Source organism: Plectropomus leopardus, chromosome 9 (genome assembly GCF_008729295.1).
Source record: "Plectropomus leopardus isolate mb chromosome 9, YSFRI_Pleo_2.0, whole genome shotgun sequence".
NCBI classification, from domain to species: Eukaryota; Metazoa; Chordata; class Actinopteri; order Perciformes; family Serranidae; genus Plectropomus; species Plectropomus leopardus.
Window position 1 is genome coordinate 13,627,413 of NC_056471.1, and position 18,547 is coordinate 13,645,959.

The following is an 18,547-nucleotide window of genomic DNA, read 5'->3' on the forward strand; positions in this document are numbered from 1 at the left end:
TTCTACTTACTACTTGCGAACAAATAAATGTAAATAGCTCTGTAAATAAACACTTCATCTTCGCCAAGAAGAAATAAGCCCCCCGCCGCCTCTGATTAAGACTACCAAAGTGATATATCTGGCACTTAAGTCTGCTGTTTACCTCATAAACACAAAGGCTTCAACACAGCCACCCACACTGACGCTGAAACTGAGTCTGCGTGCTTGTATATTTATCTGCTAGTCTTTGTGGCTTCAATGTGGGATCATATAATGACTTTTTTTTATATGCGTGCCATTTCTGGAGCGTTTCATCCGCTGTGTCTTTCAGTATTATGAGTTCAGTGGTATTCCATGACTCCAGCAGTGAAACTGCCATGGACAATAAAGCAGTGTGGTGAAGTGGTGGGAACTACGTTTCTGATTTTCTCCGAGATTGGTAAAACAGCTCTAGTGATTTTGAAAATCGTATCAGGCGGACAGATGAGTGGTGCTGTTAAGACGGAGTACGCGAGGCTTCGGCGACGATGTGAGGGAGGCCTCCCCGTGACAGAGAGGATGTCATGTCACCTTCACTGTCCTGTCTGTAAGGAGAAATTTTTCAAAGGGGATGCAATTCAATTATTCCTGAGGAAATGATGTTTGTTATTCGGGATCTGTTCCTTGTGCTGAAAAGTCATTGTAGATTTTCTTTCATACAGCACTGCAACTAAAATGTAATTGAATTTGTGAGAGCATCCAAAGAGACTGTAGATTTGTTCGCCTTCGTCTCTAAACCTCCTTCACCCCCTTTAAAGCCCACCCATGCACCAACACCAAACTCCTAATTAGATCCACATACTAGATGATGTGTTGACTCTTAGTGCAACATGTATCTATTTCTGTACATTAGAAGCAGGAGACCGTGGTGTTCTGTTCAGCTTCTTTCATTGTGTGCCACCATGTTGCATTGTATTGCCGGGTGAATGTGCGCTGCTCCATTCCTTCTGCAAATGTAGGGAGTAGGAGTCTGGTTTTATTTATAGCAATCCACCCACAAACTGTAGAATTTAGTGATCTTTCAGGTAAAAAGATGACTTTTAACTTGCGCAAGGCATAACTGATGCAGAGGTACTGTGTGTGTCTGTCTGTGTGTGTGTGTGTGTGTGTGTATGTGTAATGACTGCAAAGAGGAGCATCAGTGTCTATAATTGCAGTGTTTGAGGTTCATCCAATTCAAGCTACCTTGAAAAGTACATTAACGGGGGAATGGCGTGCGTGCATGGTTCATATATTTAAGAACACTTAAAGCTGACTGCATTTCATACAAGGAAAGTATTTAATTTTTGCTGTGGTATAGTCAATCCTCTGTTTGCAACAAAACCTATCGAGCCATATTGGCAGCATCTGCTCCTGACAAACATACAGAGATTATTATCGAGAGCATATAGAGATGGATGGAGGAAGAGAGGATGACAGACAGAGGGCTGATTCCCTCCTCTGTCTGCGAGCTGTCTGAGACCAGGCCATCTGCACATTCATTATCACAGTCATGATTCCATTATTGTTCTGTGTGGCAACAAGGACTTGTTCTGTCTGGCCTTTGTTATTCTTATCAACTGTGTAGCTGACAGCCCCCTTTTGATCATGGCAGTAGCAAAATTAACAACTATCATGTAGTATGGCACATAACTGAGTTATGCTCCGTGATAGTGACACGTTAAACATTATCTTGTCTCTTCCTCCTGTGTCCTTGTGCAGGTCTGTTTCACAGAGCCATCATTCAGAGCGGGTCAGCCCTCTCCAGCTGGGCGGTGAACTACCAGCCAGTCAAGTATACACGTCTCCTTGCAGAGAAGGTAGGCTGTAACGTCCTGGACACCTTAGACATGGTGGACTGTCTGAGGAAGAAGAGCTCCAGGGAGCTGGTGGAGCAGGACATCCAACCAGCGAGGTACCACGTGGCCTTTGGACCTGTAATCGATGGGGATGTTATTCCAGATGACCCTGAGATCCTGATGGAGCAGGGTGAGTTCTTAAACTATGACATCATGCTGGGGGTCAACCAGGGTGAGGGGCTGCGGTTTGTTGAGAACGTGGTGGATTCAGAGGACGGCGTGTCTGGAAACGACTTTGACTTCTCTGTGTCAGACTTTGTGGACAGTCTGTACGGGTACCCGGAGGGCAAGGACACGCTGAGGGAGACCATTAAGTTCATGTACACAGACTGGGCAGACAGGGACAATCCAGAGACTAGGCGCAAGACACTAGTGGCTCTGTTCACCGACCACCAGTGGGTGGAGCCATCGGTGGTGACGGCTGACCTCCATGCTCGCTACGGCTCACCCACTTATTTCTACGCCTTTTACCACCACTGCCAGAGCCTGATGAAGCCAGCCTGGTCAGACGCCGCCCACGGGGACGAGGTGCCCTATGTTTTTGGAATTCCTATGATTGGTCCCACTGACCTTTTCCCGTGTAATTTCTCCAAGAACGATGTCATGCTGAGCGCTGTGGTCATGACCTACTGGACCAACTTTGCCAAGACTGGGTGAGTAGAATAAAGTCTCTTATTTTTTATCATTTATCTCGATTAGGAATGGTTATTGTTAGTATTTTATCATTACTGATATTGATATTGATATTGGTACTGCCTGTTGATATTGATTTTGTGCTATAGTCTTTAAACATTTGTTTAGCTACAGTTGGTAAATTTTATGAAAATAACTTTTTGCCATATTTGAAACTGTCACTCTATCCTGATCATAGTAAGTGAGATAGATAGTCTCAATCAGCTTCCTTCTCCTCATAGCATTGTTCAAATCTACCCCGGCTAAGGGAAAACAGCTAATCAGAGCCGGGGAGTTGTCAATCACAGCTTGTGAACTGCGGTCAATCTGTCAAACTAGGCAGCTCAATTAAATATGTATCACAATTCTGTTACTGTGTTAACTATTTCTTGCCTTAGATGTTTTCGGAAACATATTTTAGTGTAGCATTTAGCTGTGAAAGGTCAAGTAAAGTCAATTTTATTTATAAAGCCCATTATCACAAAACACAGTTTGCATCAGAGGGCTTTACAGCATACAACATCCCTCTGCCCTCAGACCCTCACATTATCTAAGGAAAAATTCCCCCAACAAAACTCTGTATCGGGGCTAAAAATGGTAGAAACCTCAGGAAGAGTGGCTGAGGAGGGATCCCTCTTCCAGGACGGACAAACGTGCAATAGATGCCGTAAATAACAATTAAATGACAATAATGACAAAAAGGAAAGAGAAAGCGGGAGAGAGGAGGAGAGATGTAACAGCAATAATGGTAACAATAGCATGTCATATAACAGCAGTGATAGGTGTAGAATTACTAAATTCACTTTGTGATAGCATGTGATGTTACATGCAAATATTGTAGCTGTTGATAAGTTTCCCATGCGTATATTGATAGTGGAGGCATGACTCATAATAATGTCAGTAGAAGGTCATGTCAAGCAGGATCAAGGCATCTGCGCAACCAAGGCCCATAACACAGGCGCAGCTTCAGACAGGACCACAAGACCACGATCAAGGCGAGCGATCACATGATAAAGGTGTGCTGTGTTTTGTTTCGATCCTGTTTCTAACTTTGCAGCCAGGTCACAATAATTCTTATTTTACAGCTAAACAGTAAACTAAAATATGTTATCATCTCAAATGTTTTTTTCAGAATCCTATTTTAGTGTACGGTTCAGCGGTAAAATGAGAATGTTCGTGCCCCAGTTGCCATGTTGGATACAGTCGAGCTTCAGCACCACCTCCAGCCAGATCAGCTTTCACATTTTACAGCTGAAGAGTACACTAAAATATGTTTTGAAAACATTTGACGCAATGCAGTAACAGAATAATGATTCATATATGATCAATGCTGCTTAGTTTGACATTTTGACTGCACTTCATGAGCAGTGACTGACATGATTGACAGCTCTGTTTGGGACTCCGCAGCTATGATTAGTTGTTTTCCTTTAGCTGCAGTCTATTCTAGTGGATGCCATTAGAAGCACTATGAGGAGAAGAAACATGATTTTTTTCCCCAGACTATCTGTCTCATTTATGACTGTCTGGATGCAGTGACAGTTTCAGGAAATATGACAAAAAGTTTCTCAGAAATGTTACTTGCAGTATTTCTTTCTAAAGATGATAATTGTGAAGTTGTTTCACCTGACTTAAGGTCGACTTGTTGCATTATTCTGGGCCTTGAAGCGGATTGCTAAATCGCACCAGAAGGAGTGAACTGACTGCAGTGATGGTGGAGCAGCAGTCGCTTTGTTCAAAAAGTCATATGCTGTAAATATATGGCATTTTATCCTGTTTGGTCACCAGTGTTGCCCTTGTTATACACAGCAACTAATACTTATACTTATACAGGTGGTATTGGCTGTGTGTCCTTTCTCTTTGCTTCAGTTAGCCAACTATTTAGATGGCCATCCAAGCATTTTCATCTGTTTTACCTGCTCAGAATGTGAACACAACAATGATGTATTTGCACAACACAAAGGAGCACATCGACATCAGCAGACGTGTCAGGAAAAAGTGATTAAAATGGCATTTTTTGATATACTTACATTTTATTAGGTCCTTCATTTTCAAGAACAGTAATACAGAACATTGCCAGGCATCATGATATTCAACCTATCCAGATAATATAGACACTATATTACAGCAACGATGATGGGTGGAGCAAACCAGCAAACATACTCTTCTCAGTCTTAGTAGGTAAAAGTAGTATTTCCATCTCATGAATCTGATCATTTTAAGCCAGTTATATACCATAGACTGACCAGCTTGCAGCCATTTATGAGTGATTGCTTTTGTGGCTGCTATTGTAAGTATTTTCAATAGGTATGGGTCATTTTCTGTTATTCCTTGAGACAGATCACCCAAATAAAGTAAATTCCATGTTAGAGTGATCCAGGAGAAAATGTCGACTGTTAAGACCAATAAATGAATGATTAGAATACCAATAGCATCACTGACTGCTGCAGGATGGTTTCCGTGTCGTGATGTTGACCAATCAGGAACCAATCAGTACCAATTAGACCGGTATCCATCTCTTATTCCAATTTAGATTACACTGGGGTTTTTTGCTTTTTATTGTGAGTCTAATAATAGCAGCAAAAACACATATTACTTGTTTGTCTTTTAAATGGCTTTTAACAACGGTACTTGCAAATTAGTAAAACCAGTGATCACACAATCACGATTTATTATAAATAGAAAGTCACAGAGAGAAATCCTGTCACAGTCCTATTAAAAGGACTTCTGTGTGACAGAAAAGAGGCTGCAGGAAAAAGGAAGCTTTACAATGGATAGTGCAGGACAGAAAAGGCATTTTTCAACACAGACATTTTTTCAGAGGTGTTTTTTGCCCGGACTTCCTGGGACCTAGACTGAAAACCTGAGACATATTGAATCTGAGGAAGATTAAATGTTCCTCCAGAGTGTGTGCTGTGCTATTTGTGCTTGGCTGCCTGTTTGGGTTGCGTATGTGTGCATGGCTGCCTGCCTTTCTGTATACTTTCTGTGTGCTTGTGTGTGTGTGTGTGTGTGTGTTTGGCTGGAAATACTATCTATGCTCTATTACACTGAAGCCCAAAAGACACAGAGACTTATCAGGGAGACATATCAAACTCTTGCCCTCGGTGGTATTGATTCCCTCAGCGTGGACCCAGTCGATCACTCGTGCCCTGGGTGAGTCCCGCTCCCCACAAAGCTCAATTTCGCCCCCACCCATCAGACAGCCTGGCCATTTTGTATGACTACTAGTAATCATTTCTAACAACTGAAATTTAATTTGACAATCCTGCTAGCAGAGAGGTATTGATCTCATCCTGAATGGGACGTAGTCTGAAATCTTGTTCTGTTTTTTATCTGTCTGTATATCATCCGCTGTCCAATCAGGTGGCATTTACATCCAGTCGTCTGGCTGATAGGCTGAGCCCCCGTGCTGCCGGCTCTGCGAGATCCTTGAGCTGCTAATGGCAGACTAGTGCAGATGGACTGATGTCGGCTCCTCAAGGAAAAGCACTGAGGTCCATCAGAGATGCTCGGACTAAACAGCTGTCTCCTCTGCCTGGCAGCCATCTTGCGTCAACACATACAAGGCTGCAATTTGCAGATACAGATGGAATTTTCGTACTCGTGCTTTCGAGAATATTATCCACCGTTAAAAGAAGAGCAAGCGTGTTTAATTTTAATGAGAAAAGTTCTGGGCCTCAAGGTAACAATGCACCGTGCTTATGTAGTGAATCACTCTGAGCTGGGATCCTGCGACGTCAGTGAAATTAATTGTAATGGATGATGACAGCCTGCCCATCGTACCCACAACCACTCAGACTCAACACGATGCCACAGGCAGGAAGTCTGCCATAACCCTCACCTGGCCTTCACCGTGGCAAGCAGCAGAAGTCAAAAAACAAATTGCACTTTTACTCCTGACCCCATGTCAGTTTTGTAGATTTCTGCGCCACTGATTGATTTAGGAGCAGAGCAGCGGGAAGCAAGCTGGTTCTGTATCCGCTCTCGCTGTAATACGGGTAGTATCCACCCTATGGTGTGTCGCCTTGGCGTAACTCCAGACTGGGGGATTACATGCAGACCACAATTAGGCACTCAGATGGTAAAGAGCCTAGGATTAGATGCCAGGATAATAGAAAACTCAGCAAGCTGATCCAAAGGGTAATTTTACCCCAGTCCAAGTGTAGGACTCTACCATCAACATCTCGGGGGGGGGGGGGGTCAGATATGCGATGTCAGATATTTCTCATAGATTCTGAAGTTCAACCTCCTCATTTAGATTACACTAGGGGATATAGATCGCTCCTCCAGCACCACCCAACCCAATCTGGCTCTGGAGGACATCCTTTTAATTAAGACACAGTTGAATTCCCTTTGCCTTCGCTGCCCGTCCAGCAACCATCTTCCCTATATCTGTAAAGCAGCTCTCACTCCCCTTCCAGATGTTCCTAATGAACTGACCCAGATTGCACTTCCTGCCCTCTCTCTAAATCGGCTGTAGAAGCATGTGTGACACGATGTTGAGACACTTGTGCTGCATGTCAACAGTGTGTATCATAGCAGCGTTCCCCAAAGCTCTTCCTGTCCCTGGCTCTCATGTGTCATCTTTACCGGGCAAATCCCTGCCCATGCGCTTTTTTTTTTTTCCTCCATCAGTGTCAGTGAAGCATAAAAGCATACAGAGAGTGCACGCTGTCAAATCTTCTTAGTGTGTTTGTGCGCATGTGTGTGAGTGCGATTGTGAGAGCGTGTGTGTTTACACTATGAGGCTGTTCTTTCCTGAGAGTTAGCGATGTTTCAGAAGCCGGGGATTTACTCAGCTCAGAGTTATTTTTCTGGCTGCAACATTTGTTTTTACTATTGACAGGCAAAAATGGCCCCGCGCTTTATTGCCACGACAAACTTCTTCTTAACACTTTTCCCCCAAAACTTTTGCAACAAGTCCACAAACAGCAACACCGTCTTTAACACAAATGCGGCGAAACACACAAAAACACTTCAGAAAAGACAGAATGATGAAAAGCACAAGAAAAGATCAATCATTATATATATATTATTAGTGCCATAAATACGTTAGTCCATCCTCCCACTACTTGTTTTTTCCTGCTGGCTGGTGCTCATTTCCCCTGTTCTGTGCGTGAGCTGTGCCACATGCTGCGCAGGGCAAGGCAGTTAAAGAGCAGAGCGCTGTCATGTGTTGAATATTTTTCCTCATTCTCCTCCGTCTCACTCTCTCTCTCTCATTAATCTGTACAAAAAGAAAGAAAGTCTACTCGTGTTTTACGTTCACAACATGAGCTAAAATATGCAGTATTGATTGCTTTGTCTTTAGTGACAACGGCTGCCGACCAAACAAATGTAGATAGAAGTAACTACAGTGTGTCTGTAGTGCAGTTAAACAGCCAGCGCTTTGATTTACAGCCCTGCTAGTTGATTTTTTTTGTTTTTTTCCTCCAGCTTGTCAATCGAACAACCCTCCTCTGCGGGGTTAACAACGTATACATCAACTGTTTCTCCTGTCTGACCTCATTCACGCACTCCTTCAGCCTTTTTTTCTTTACCCCAGCTGTCTAGTAGTTACATCACTCATCCCTGATCCCCCTTCCTTGTCCTTTCTTCGGATTATCCCCCTCAGCTTCCTTCGTTAACTCAACCTGTACCAAGAGTCTGTGAATGCTCAGCATTGTGGAGCAGCACAGCCCCGAACCGCCACCTAGCTACTCCATTAAATAGGCACTCACTTGATAGGAGATTTGTAGCCAATATCCTGATTTGCATTAGAGAAGGTAAGGAAGTGGTGTGGCTTGTTAAGGAGCCTGGATGCCATTGATCGGTGTCCATGCTGTGTGCTGAATGTAATGAGAGGAGGGCGGCGGGGTGGGAGGAGAAAAGGAAGTATATCTGCGTGTGTACATCCAAGTAGTTGTCAAATTAAAATGGGAAAAAGAAGTAAAATTTATTTTAAAAATTATAGCAATTTCAAAGAGGGAGAGAGCTACTAATTGATGAGAAGAAGGAGAAAGGGAATGTAGGGGAGGTGCTGGGGGAGGTGTTGTGTTTGCTGCCACTCATCTAATCAAACAAATCAATAGCATCCATAATAAGGAGTGGTCCGAGAGCTGTGTCCTCCAACACTTCTGCACGCCCCAAAGTCACAGCGCCTCGCCCTGCATCACTTAGCCTGCTGAACCGGAGGCTGCCATTAAATATGAACCACGCATCACTCAGCCCTCTGCCCCAGCGTGCATCCACATGAAGGGTAAAAGAGCACAGCCTGATAATTTGCCCGCTCAGTGCTGAAGTTGCCCCCCTCTGCCGAGCCGAGACAATGTCTACAAAGAGAATTAGATTGAGCGTATTTATTGAAAATTGACACAGAATGCAGCAAGAGGTGTTGGGAACCTTCTGCCAGAGTTACAAAATTACAATTAGCTGCTTACTTTGTGTTACCTGGTAAGTAGATAAACAACTGCAGGGGATGAATTTGTTACACAACAGTAACAATGACTAAAGCAGAAAAAAAACAGACCTCAACTTTGCATATTTTAGCAGCTTAGCAAAATGAGCATCAGTGCCACTGAATTAATGTTCCTTGTTTTATATTGAGGAGCTATACTCAGCTCCAGATTCAGAGACCCTGAGTGTGGTGAAAATAGATTCTTGTCTTCTGCCTTAGGGCGCCTAAACGTGTCTTTTCAGATTTGGTGATGGCTAGGTCTATGATCATTCAAGCGCTTCAAATTACATCAGGATGAAAAGGGGAAGGAGGTACATGGGAAATGAAAAAAAGAAAGAAAATGATATTCATTCTTCCCCCTTATCTACCTTTTACATCAGTGCGTGCAGATAGGGCTCAGAATAGGTAATGAGCACAGGCCCCTGTTCTGCCACGTGTAGGTGGAGCTGGGAGTCGTGTCTGTCATCCGGGTGCTGCAGCCTCTTATAGAAGAGCATTTAACACTTGCACAAGACTTTTTTTCTCCTTATATCAGTCTGGAGAGTCTCGTCATCATCACTTCACAGCATGTACTGCTTAGTGAAATACGACATGTCTTGCGTTCAAGTGGTGCGCTTGTGTGGCCCCAGAGGTCACAGCTATGATGCATCACAAACACAAACACACACAGGTACATGAGCAGACAGAGCGGAGATGAAGCACTCACACACAAACTCTCAGTCAATCACAGAAACAAACACGTGGGAGCACTTATACACGCATGGCAGGCCAAGGTTAGAGGGGGTCAGCAGGTCATCATGAGAGGAGGAGGAAGAGGAGGAGGAGGGGGTTGGCTGAGAAGGAGATGATGGCGATGGTTTATAGTACCGCAGCCATATGAACACATCACAGGAAATCTGAAAGGCCATTAAAACGCCCGCTTTTATGGGTGTAATAATCCCTCTCCTCTGCCTGGGAGTCCAGCCACAGCTCCAATGACCATCCGGATTAAGTGGGAGGTCTGACAGGAGGCAGGCTATCAGCTAATGCAGGGGAGCTGTGAGAGGGCCACAAACATCACATTATGCCAGGGCTGTTCATACAAGAAGTCACAACGAGGCGTTTGCCACAGAGCTGAACACACTCAGCAAGCTTGGGAAGTGTTTTGACAACGATGCAGTGTTTTATCACCTGACTGTTAGAATATCTGAATGTGAAATTATGCGATGACCACAAGGTTTGAGTGTCAGCTGTAATTTGAGGCTATTCGGGCGCATCAAATGAACAGGCAAAGCATGCAGCTTTTTAAAAAAATGTTGGTACTCTTACACCACGACATACCTCCTCAGTTCAGCCTGCCAGAAGTTTTTTGACAGCTTAAGATAATGTTCAATAAGTGTTTTCATTTTTTATCTCAAACGGAAATTCTTTACTGCGCGGTGACTTCTAAAAGTCTTCGGCCCATCAAGATCAGCAGACTGTTGATATCTTATCGTCAAGCTTCTCTTTCCGGGCTATTAAATTCTATTTTGTTCTGTCTGTATCTCTGAGTATTCAGCTGTGACTGGTCTCAGCTGACGTCATAGTCGTTGCATTGTTTTTAAAGTAATCAGAGCACAGAGTGAGAACTGAATATCTCTGTTCACAGACTCGTAGAGCTCGCCGTGGAGATTAAGACGCTCTGCACAGTTTAGGTGGAACAACTTCAAACCGTCTATATTTATTTATTATCTACAAAGGTTGTACACGGTAATATCTTGTGGAGCTTATAATTTTTGTGCGTCAGATTGTGACTGCAAAGAAAGACTGTGGGCTTTGCTGTTGTTTTGTGCTGAATTATATATTAAAGTGGAAATAGACAAGTTTTTGCTTTAGAAGGTACATTTCTCTCCAAAATAGAAAATACACATTTTTCCTCTTACCTGTAGTGCTACTTATCAGTTTAGATTGTTTTAGTGTGAGCTGCAGTGTTGGAGATATCGGCTGTATAGATCTCAGGTTTTTTTCCAGTGTAATGGAACTAGATGACACTTAACTTAACAAAACTTAACAGCAATGTCTCTTTCCTGAAATCATGAACTGGTTACTCAAGATAATCCACAGCCCTTGTTGTGAGCAGTTTCATGTAGGAACTATTTTCTTTCTACTCAACGGCACCTGCCAACTATTTCAAGTAAGCGTGCATCTACGTATGGACGAGAGGATCATGCTTGTGACAGTGCGAGATGTTAACGGCGTCCCTCAGCAAAGCTGTGTGCTAGTTGAGCTAGCGATGAAAAACACTTATTTCTGCATCGTGATATGGTTGGTGGTTGTAGTTTGGTAATAAAATAAATAGTTCCTACATGACAGTGCTCACAAAAAGCTCTGTATATTATTTTGAATAACAGGGACATGAGTTTTTCATTTTTTTTTTTTTTTGGCACTTTGAGTACCACAAGCCCAATGCCATCTAGTTCTAATATAATGGAGAAAGGGCCGACATCTCTATGGGCGATATCTCCAACACTCAGCAACCCACACAGAACAATATAGATCCATAAATAGCACTAGCATTCAGGTGAGTCGAAAAATATGTATTTTTTATTTTGGGCTGAACTGTCCCTTTTGTCATTATTGTTGATGGCACAATGCAATGGTTGAAGAATAATTACACCATCTGCATTTATACTGGTTCCCTATAAGCCTTGCTTTCACAAAGCCATTCTGTCTGCCAATGAGTACACTCTCCTGCGAAAATGAAGGCACAATTTACGGCGTAAACAAAGTGAGCGCTTCAACCATTGGACAACCAATGCGAGCTAGCCTCTGGCAGTATTCATGCACTATCGGAAGTAACATGTTACAAAGTGTTTACACTGTAAAGCCACTGATTATAGCGGTAACTGCAGATGACTGAATTATGTTTTCAAATTAAATAATGCAATTTCAATTACTTAATCTAAAATGAGATTGTTTCTCATTCCTTTATCTGGAGCATAGCGGAGAAATGCAGCCTTTTCACCACATTTTGTTTGGTTTGCAATCTAACATTACTTGACTTAATGGGGTGCAATGAATTAATGATAATTATAATGCATAATGCTGCATTAGCATGGATTCAGCAAACGGTAGACAGCAGACGAACATTTTCTTTATGGTACAGAAAAACTAACAATCAGATTATGGCAGGAAAGTAAAAAAAACACGTATTGTACAAAGAGTGGAACAAAATATATTATATAAGGCAGTTTCAAAATAGTCAGATCACACTCTGACAAAAACGGGTCCATTCGTAAATAAAGAGCACTGTTGGATTATATTGTTTGGTCGTTCAGAGCAACACACTGTTAGAGTTGTATTACATACTCTGGACAAAATTTTTCAGTGTCCCTTTTTTTATGAACGAAGTATAAAAAAGACTTGCTGCTTGATTTGACGCCATGTTGAGGGTACAATGAATAGGCCTGTCAAAACATATCTATTGTTTTTTTTTTGTTTGTTTTGGGTGTTGTTCCACTAGGTTTCATTGATTTGTCATTTGTATTCAGCTGTCTTGTCCCACACTGTGCCACAGCAACTCTAATAAAGTAATATAGCTAAGTGTGCATTAATAAGATAACCGAAGCAGATACTTAAAGGTAACCCAGAGATAGTTTTAATAGTAAAGTAAGTAATTAATTACTTAAAATATGCAGTAATTATTAAAGTAATTCAATTACTTTTGAGAGACTATAACGATAAGTTTAGTTTACTGTTCACTTTAGGACTTTTGTATTGAATTATATTGTATATATGCTATGAGGTGAACCACCTATAATTTCCACATGGAAATGAGGCAGGTTGCCACCTACAGAAAATGTCAGCAATAATTACAGCACGATTTCATATGGAAAACATATCAGCACAGTACTCAGGAAATATTATAAAGTGTATCTGCCTACATTGCATCACACTGTGCCCAGTAAGCTTCAGTACAAACAGAGCAGGGTAACCTTGTAGCCCTCACCACATTGAGCAGCAGAGACGGAGCTCAGATCACTCCCTCCGACTCTACAGCTCAGGGCAGGACTTCAAAGCCAGCATGCAGCCCAAAGTTGAGCAGCGGTGGTAGAAATTGTTCAAAGGAATGTAGCCTGTTTACTATTGACTTTGCAACAATTACCCAAGCATATGTGTGTGTAATTAGATAAGGCAGCCAGTTGTTCTCTAATGCGGCAAATCAAATTAACTAAAGATGCCACATTGATTTCTTTGTGTTCCCTAAATTATTCATCTTCACTTGCACTGAACCAGCCAGCCAGCCACCAAAGAGCTTTTCTGACTCCTCCACGCCACCGCTCCCTTGCTCCCTGCACACACCGATTGCTTTGTGAGATCTATCCAAGTACCTTTTCAGTATTTTTGTGCTGTAACAATTCAGCAAATTGACCCTCCTGAAAAGAGAGCATTTGCAGTGTTATGGAAATGCCCGGAATTCCCATTAACGGAGATTGCTTTGACCTCCATCATTGTTGTCATGTGTGTGTATGTATATGTGTGTGAGAGAGACAGGGTGGCGGGCAGAAAATTTGCTTGCATGTATGTGTGTGTATGACAGCATGCACAGGAGTGCTGTGAGAATTCATGAAGCACGCAGGCTGCAGACAATCACGTCTCAGGCTGCTCCATTGACGTCCTGTTCTCTGGCATGTTGCACACGGGGAGATCAATATGACCTTACCTCCACCACCCACTCCTTTGAAACTTAATTACTGATATTCAGCTACAAAGTCATCATAGTCTGGCTGTCAATATTCATTGGGGATCATTACGGGCCTAATAAAAGAGGTTATTTACGGGCTGCTCTGCTGACACCGGCCCAGGTCCAGGGATTCAGCTCCAGCCATCTCAATTTGCTTTACCTCTCTCTTCCTCTCTCTCTCTCTCTCTCACCTCTCCCAGAAGCACTGACCTGAAAAAGAAAAATTGACAGCAGAGAAACGAACAGGAGAGAGGATGGAGGGTGAATTCTTCTGGCATGGCTTTTAATTCTCTTGGCCGTTGTTTGGAGGTTTTTCAGCCCATGCCAGAAAAACACTGTAGGCGCCATATCCCCAAATCCCGAACTAAATTTGAACTTTGCTTGCCTGTGACATAGCAAGCGGACCACAAAGGGATATTTCATGACATTTAGAGAAATGTCGCGCAGATCCTTGCCTCTTCACGAGAACACAGTTTTTACTTCTCGGCTGCAGCATCAATTATTATGTTTTTTTTTTCAAGGCTGCAGCGCTATTCTTCAGGTTCTTTCACAGAAAATCATTTCATCAGTACAAAAAGCAATAGCAAAGGGCTGCAGAACTCCCACTCCTGACATTGTATGGCAACAAGGTAACACGAACTTGTGTGATTGTGGGAGATTGCTATATGTTAATTCATTCAATAAATCAATAGCGTCGCTGTAATTGAAATGGGTGGCCATCCGGTGTTGAGGCAATGTGTCAAAACACTGAAAAGTGGAACAGTGAACTCTGTAGATCAAAAGAGGTACTGCACCAAGAATCTCTCTCTCTCTCTCTCTCTCTCTCTCTCTCTCTCTCTCTCTCTCTCTCTCTCTCACACACACACACACACACACACTCACTCACATCCCTTTTGTTTCTCGCTCTCAGTCTCTCACACACACACACACACACACACTCAAACATCCTTATATCCAAGCACACACACGCGCCTCTGCAGTTCCCTCTTAGTGTCTTGATTAATATGGTCCACTTTACATCAGTACACTGGATGCCAATGCACACTGTGCTGCCTTCCCTGAGCAATTAGCAGAGGGGCTCCACTAGCGTTGGATTATCAACAACAAGATGCCTCCTGACGCGAGCCCTAAAGCCTGCTGACTTATTCATATGTGTTTACTTTAAAAGCCTCTGCCCTGGTTTTTGTGGGTGGGCTGCATCAGAAGTGAATTAAGAACAACATCTGGGGTGAGAGGATGGGAGGGTGGTGAGACACACAGACACATTATGCCCACAGAGAGGTGGCTAAAAGAGGAGAGAGACGTGCCTGTGCTGCACGGAGATCTTTTTCTGCAAGTGAAAATGTAAGTGGATTGGGGAAATTAATTGAAAAGAAATATCAGGTGATGCAGCTGCAAAAAGTGCAATACATACCTCGCCATATACACCTCAATCAATTATTAACTGCAGCCTGTTAGTCTCTGTTGTGGGTTTGTGCTTCTCGATGTTGTGGTTTTCGCCAAGTTAGATCAATAAATTCTCTAGTGGTGGCTGAACCCCTTTCACACCAAAATATAAGCTGTGACTGAAACTGTTATGTTTCCTTTTTAATATTTTTATATGCTTCATATTTCCACGTGAATGTGAGAGCATGAATAATTAAATGTACTGTCAGAATCTCATGTAAACCTCTATCACGTCTGAATGTTGATTTTCTGCAGGGATCCCAACAAACCGGTTCCACAAGACACGAAGTTCATCCACACCAAGGCCAACCGCTTTGAAGAGGTGGCGTGGTCCAAGTACAACCCCCAGGATCAGCTGTATCTCCATATTGGCCTGAAGCCACGTGTGCGCGACCACTACCGCGCCACCAAAGTGGCCTTCTGGAAACACCTAGTGCCCCACCTGTACAACCTCCACGACATGTTCCATTACACCTCCACCACCACCAAAGTGCCCCCGCCAGAGACCACCCAGAACACCCTGTCTACCAAGAGGCCTAACGGCAAAACCTCATGGCCGTTCAACACCAAGCGGCCTCCCATGTCACCGGCCTACAACAGCGAGGACAAAGACTCTTGGAGCGACGACGAGGAGCCGGGACCGCTGGTGGTGGAGAACCCGCGGGATTACTCCACAGAGCTTAGCGTTACCATCGCTGTTGGAGCCTCTTTGCTGTTCCTCAATGTGCTTGCTTTCGCAGCTCTCTACTACCGCAAGGACAAGCGGCGGCAGGACTCCGGCCACGGGCAGCCCAGCCCGCAACGCCAGACCACCTCCAACGACATTGGCCACCACGCGCCCGAGGAGGAGATCATGTCGCTGCAGATGAACCAGACGCACCATGAGTGCGAGGCGGGGAACAGCAACGAGGGGGCACTACGCTTGGCCTCGCTGCCCGATTACACACTCACTCTGCGGCGCTCTCCGGACGACATTCCCCTCATGACCCCCAACACCATCACCATGATCCCCAATTCCCTTGTGGGCATGCCCAACCTGCACCCCTACAACACCTTCACAACCGGCTTCAACTCCACCGGCCTGCCGCACTCCCACTCAACCACCCGCGTATAGCTTTAAGGAGGCCAGGGGCAGCCAGCGCAGGCGGGGGAGGAGGAGGTGGCGGCGGCAGTGGTGGAGGAGGAGCAGGAGGATGAACGAGCGGAGGAGAGGATTGTGTTTTATAAATATCACAGGGAGGGGGAGGGCTGCGAGGGGGAGGGGAGGGGAAGGGCATGAGTCGGATTAAAACGTGAAGAGATTTAACTAGACTTTTACTACGAGGAGAGTTGCTGAGAGCTCTCTGTGGATGTCAAGTTGTGCAGAGCTGCCAAAATCAAACTGCTTCCCTTCTCCTGATCGGGGGAGGGGGTCTTTCTGCAGTGTTTTTTTCTAAAATAATCATTTTAAAAGCCTTTTTAAGCAGACTGAGGAGATATCAACACTTATCTTGAATTCATAACAAAAACAAAGAGAAGTGCTTTTTATTTCCCATCCCTTCCTCCTGCGGGAGACACATCTCGAACAATGGCCTCTACGTCAGTATTCGCGAAATGTTTTTAATTGCTTCTTTGTTTTGTTTTACGTTTCAATGCCTTACAAAGCTTGTTCTTTTTTTGTCATTATTTCTATTCCCTGAGACTATTCTAAGTGGAGTGTGTTACAAGGCGATGAGACTCAAAGATGAGAGACTGAATCCAGGAAGGGAACCTAGAGGATATGCAGATGTAGAGATTTTAAAACCCATTTTGGGCAATTCATTTTTTTCTTTCTGTTGTGTACCAACACAACAGCCACATAAATGGTGTTTTTTTTTTTTTTTTTTTTTTTTTTTTTTAAATCTCGTATAGAAATGATTTGTCTGGGACAGCTCTTGCCGGGAGAAGAGAAGGCAGAGATAAATACTATGTTACTGTGATTGTTTTGTTAAGAAAAAAAGTGCATCTTTTACAGCCAATTTATCTGTTAAGCTATCTGATATTATCTCCACAAAGTGTGCACGTACACATGCTGCTTAGAGCACCTGTGTGTTTGTGTGCATGTGAAAATGATTTCTCGTTCCTTGCAAGTGTGGTTAAGAGGCTGAGATAAAGGAAGAGACACATTGTCGCAACTTGCAAAAGCAAGAGTGGCGAGCAAGTGTGTGTGTGTGTGTGTGTGTGTGTGTGTGTGTGTGTGGGGTTGAGGATGTGTGTGTGTGTGTGTGTGTGTGTGTGTGTGTGTTGTGTGTGTGTGTGTGTGTGTGTGTGTGTGTGTGTGTGTGTGTGTCCGTGCACCTGTTTTTTTGTTTGTAGGTTGTATAATGTGGTTTTTTTCAGGGGGGTGGGGGTGGGGGCTGAGTACTTTCTCATGTTGTTGATTTTGGTTCACCACCAGTAGTGTTTCTGCTGCGTCTCTGGGTGTCTGTCTTTGCGAAATAGCACTTTTGTTATTTTCAAAGTTATATATGTCTAATTTTGCTTAAAGATTACAAAATAAATCTATTATTTTACATGTAAGAGAAAAAAATAGCTAAAGATTCAACTGAACTAACTGACATGATTCCATTGACTTTGTAAGAGTTCCTCTTCAAAAGCAGACAGTGGCCTGTTTGCACTGAATAAACCTACATCAGTGCACACTTGTATTTCTTTGAATATATATATATATAAATATGGGCATACATACATATATGTATAGGGCTTCTATGGAGATATCGCTCCTACTTACAAAATGATTAAAACACTGTTCAGATTGCAAAGCACCAACACAAATAATCTTCATGTATTGTTGTTGTCATCTGAAACATCCTAAGCCAAGACTTCTCTAGGTGTCTTTGTAAGAGCTCTATATGTATATTTATGTATAAAATATTTAATATTTATTTATGTATACCAGATGCATACATGCTGATTGTGCCATGTGCCAAATTAAAACTGTAAAAAAAATGAAGAATATAAAGTTTCACAAAACTTTTCTTCTCTCTTGATCAAAGTTCTTTTTCTCCCTTTTATGACTTTTTATTATTTCCATTTTGAATGAGAGTTAAAAAAGAAACATTCTTGCAGCAAGTGCAAGTCTCCCCCCAGGACTTCCACTCTACCTCCCTCTTCCTCTCTCTCCTCCTCCTCCTCCCTCTCTCCTTTTCTCTCGCTGAAACCTTTGAGAAAAACAGGCTAACAGCTTGGGGCCTATCTGCGTGCATAACTCCAGATTTTACTGTAATTCATGCAAAGTAGTGCTGCAGCAATGGGAGATTGTGAAAAGATTGCCTTGATGTACTCACATTGCATCCTATTATATGTTATTCTCTGGGAGAAAACTGGAGTTATTGATTCTGCGAGTAAGACTGACAATTTTCATTAAGTATTTTGGCGTTGCGCAGATTGTCTCCTGCACTATATGGTGAAGCGTGG

At 43.1% G+C, this 18,547-nt stretch overlaps 1 protein-coding gene across 1 annotated transcript in view; it reads left to right on the plus strand.

Moving 5' to 3' along the window:
- nlgn3a (neuroligin 3a) overlaps nucleotides 1-16,237 on the plus strand; it is a 141,322-nt gene extending 125,085 nt beyond the window's left edge. The window contains exons 5-6 of the mRNA XM_042493720.1: nucleotides 1,720-2,509; nucleotides 15,368-16,237. Coding sequence (XP_042349654.1) covers nucleotides 1,720-2,509; nucleotides 15,368-16,226 — 1,649 coding nt within the window. The 3' untranslated portion in view covers nucleotides 16,227-16,237. The remainder of the gene's footprint in view (nucleotides 1-1,719; nucleotides 2,510-15,367) is intronic.
- Nucleotides 16,238-18,547: the final 2,310 nt, after the last annotated feature.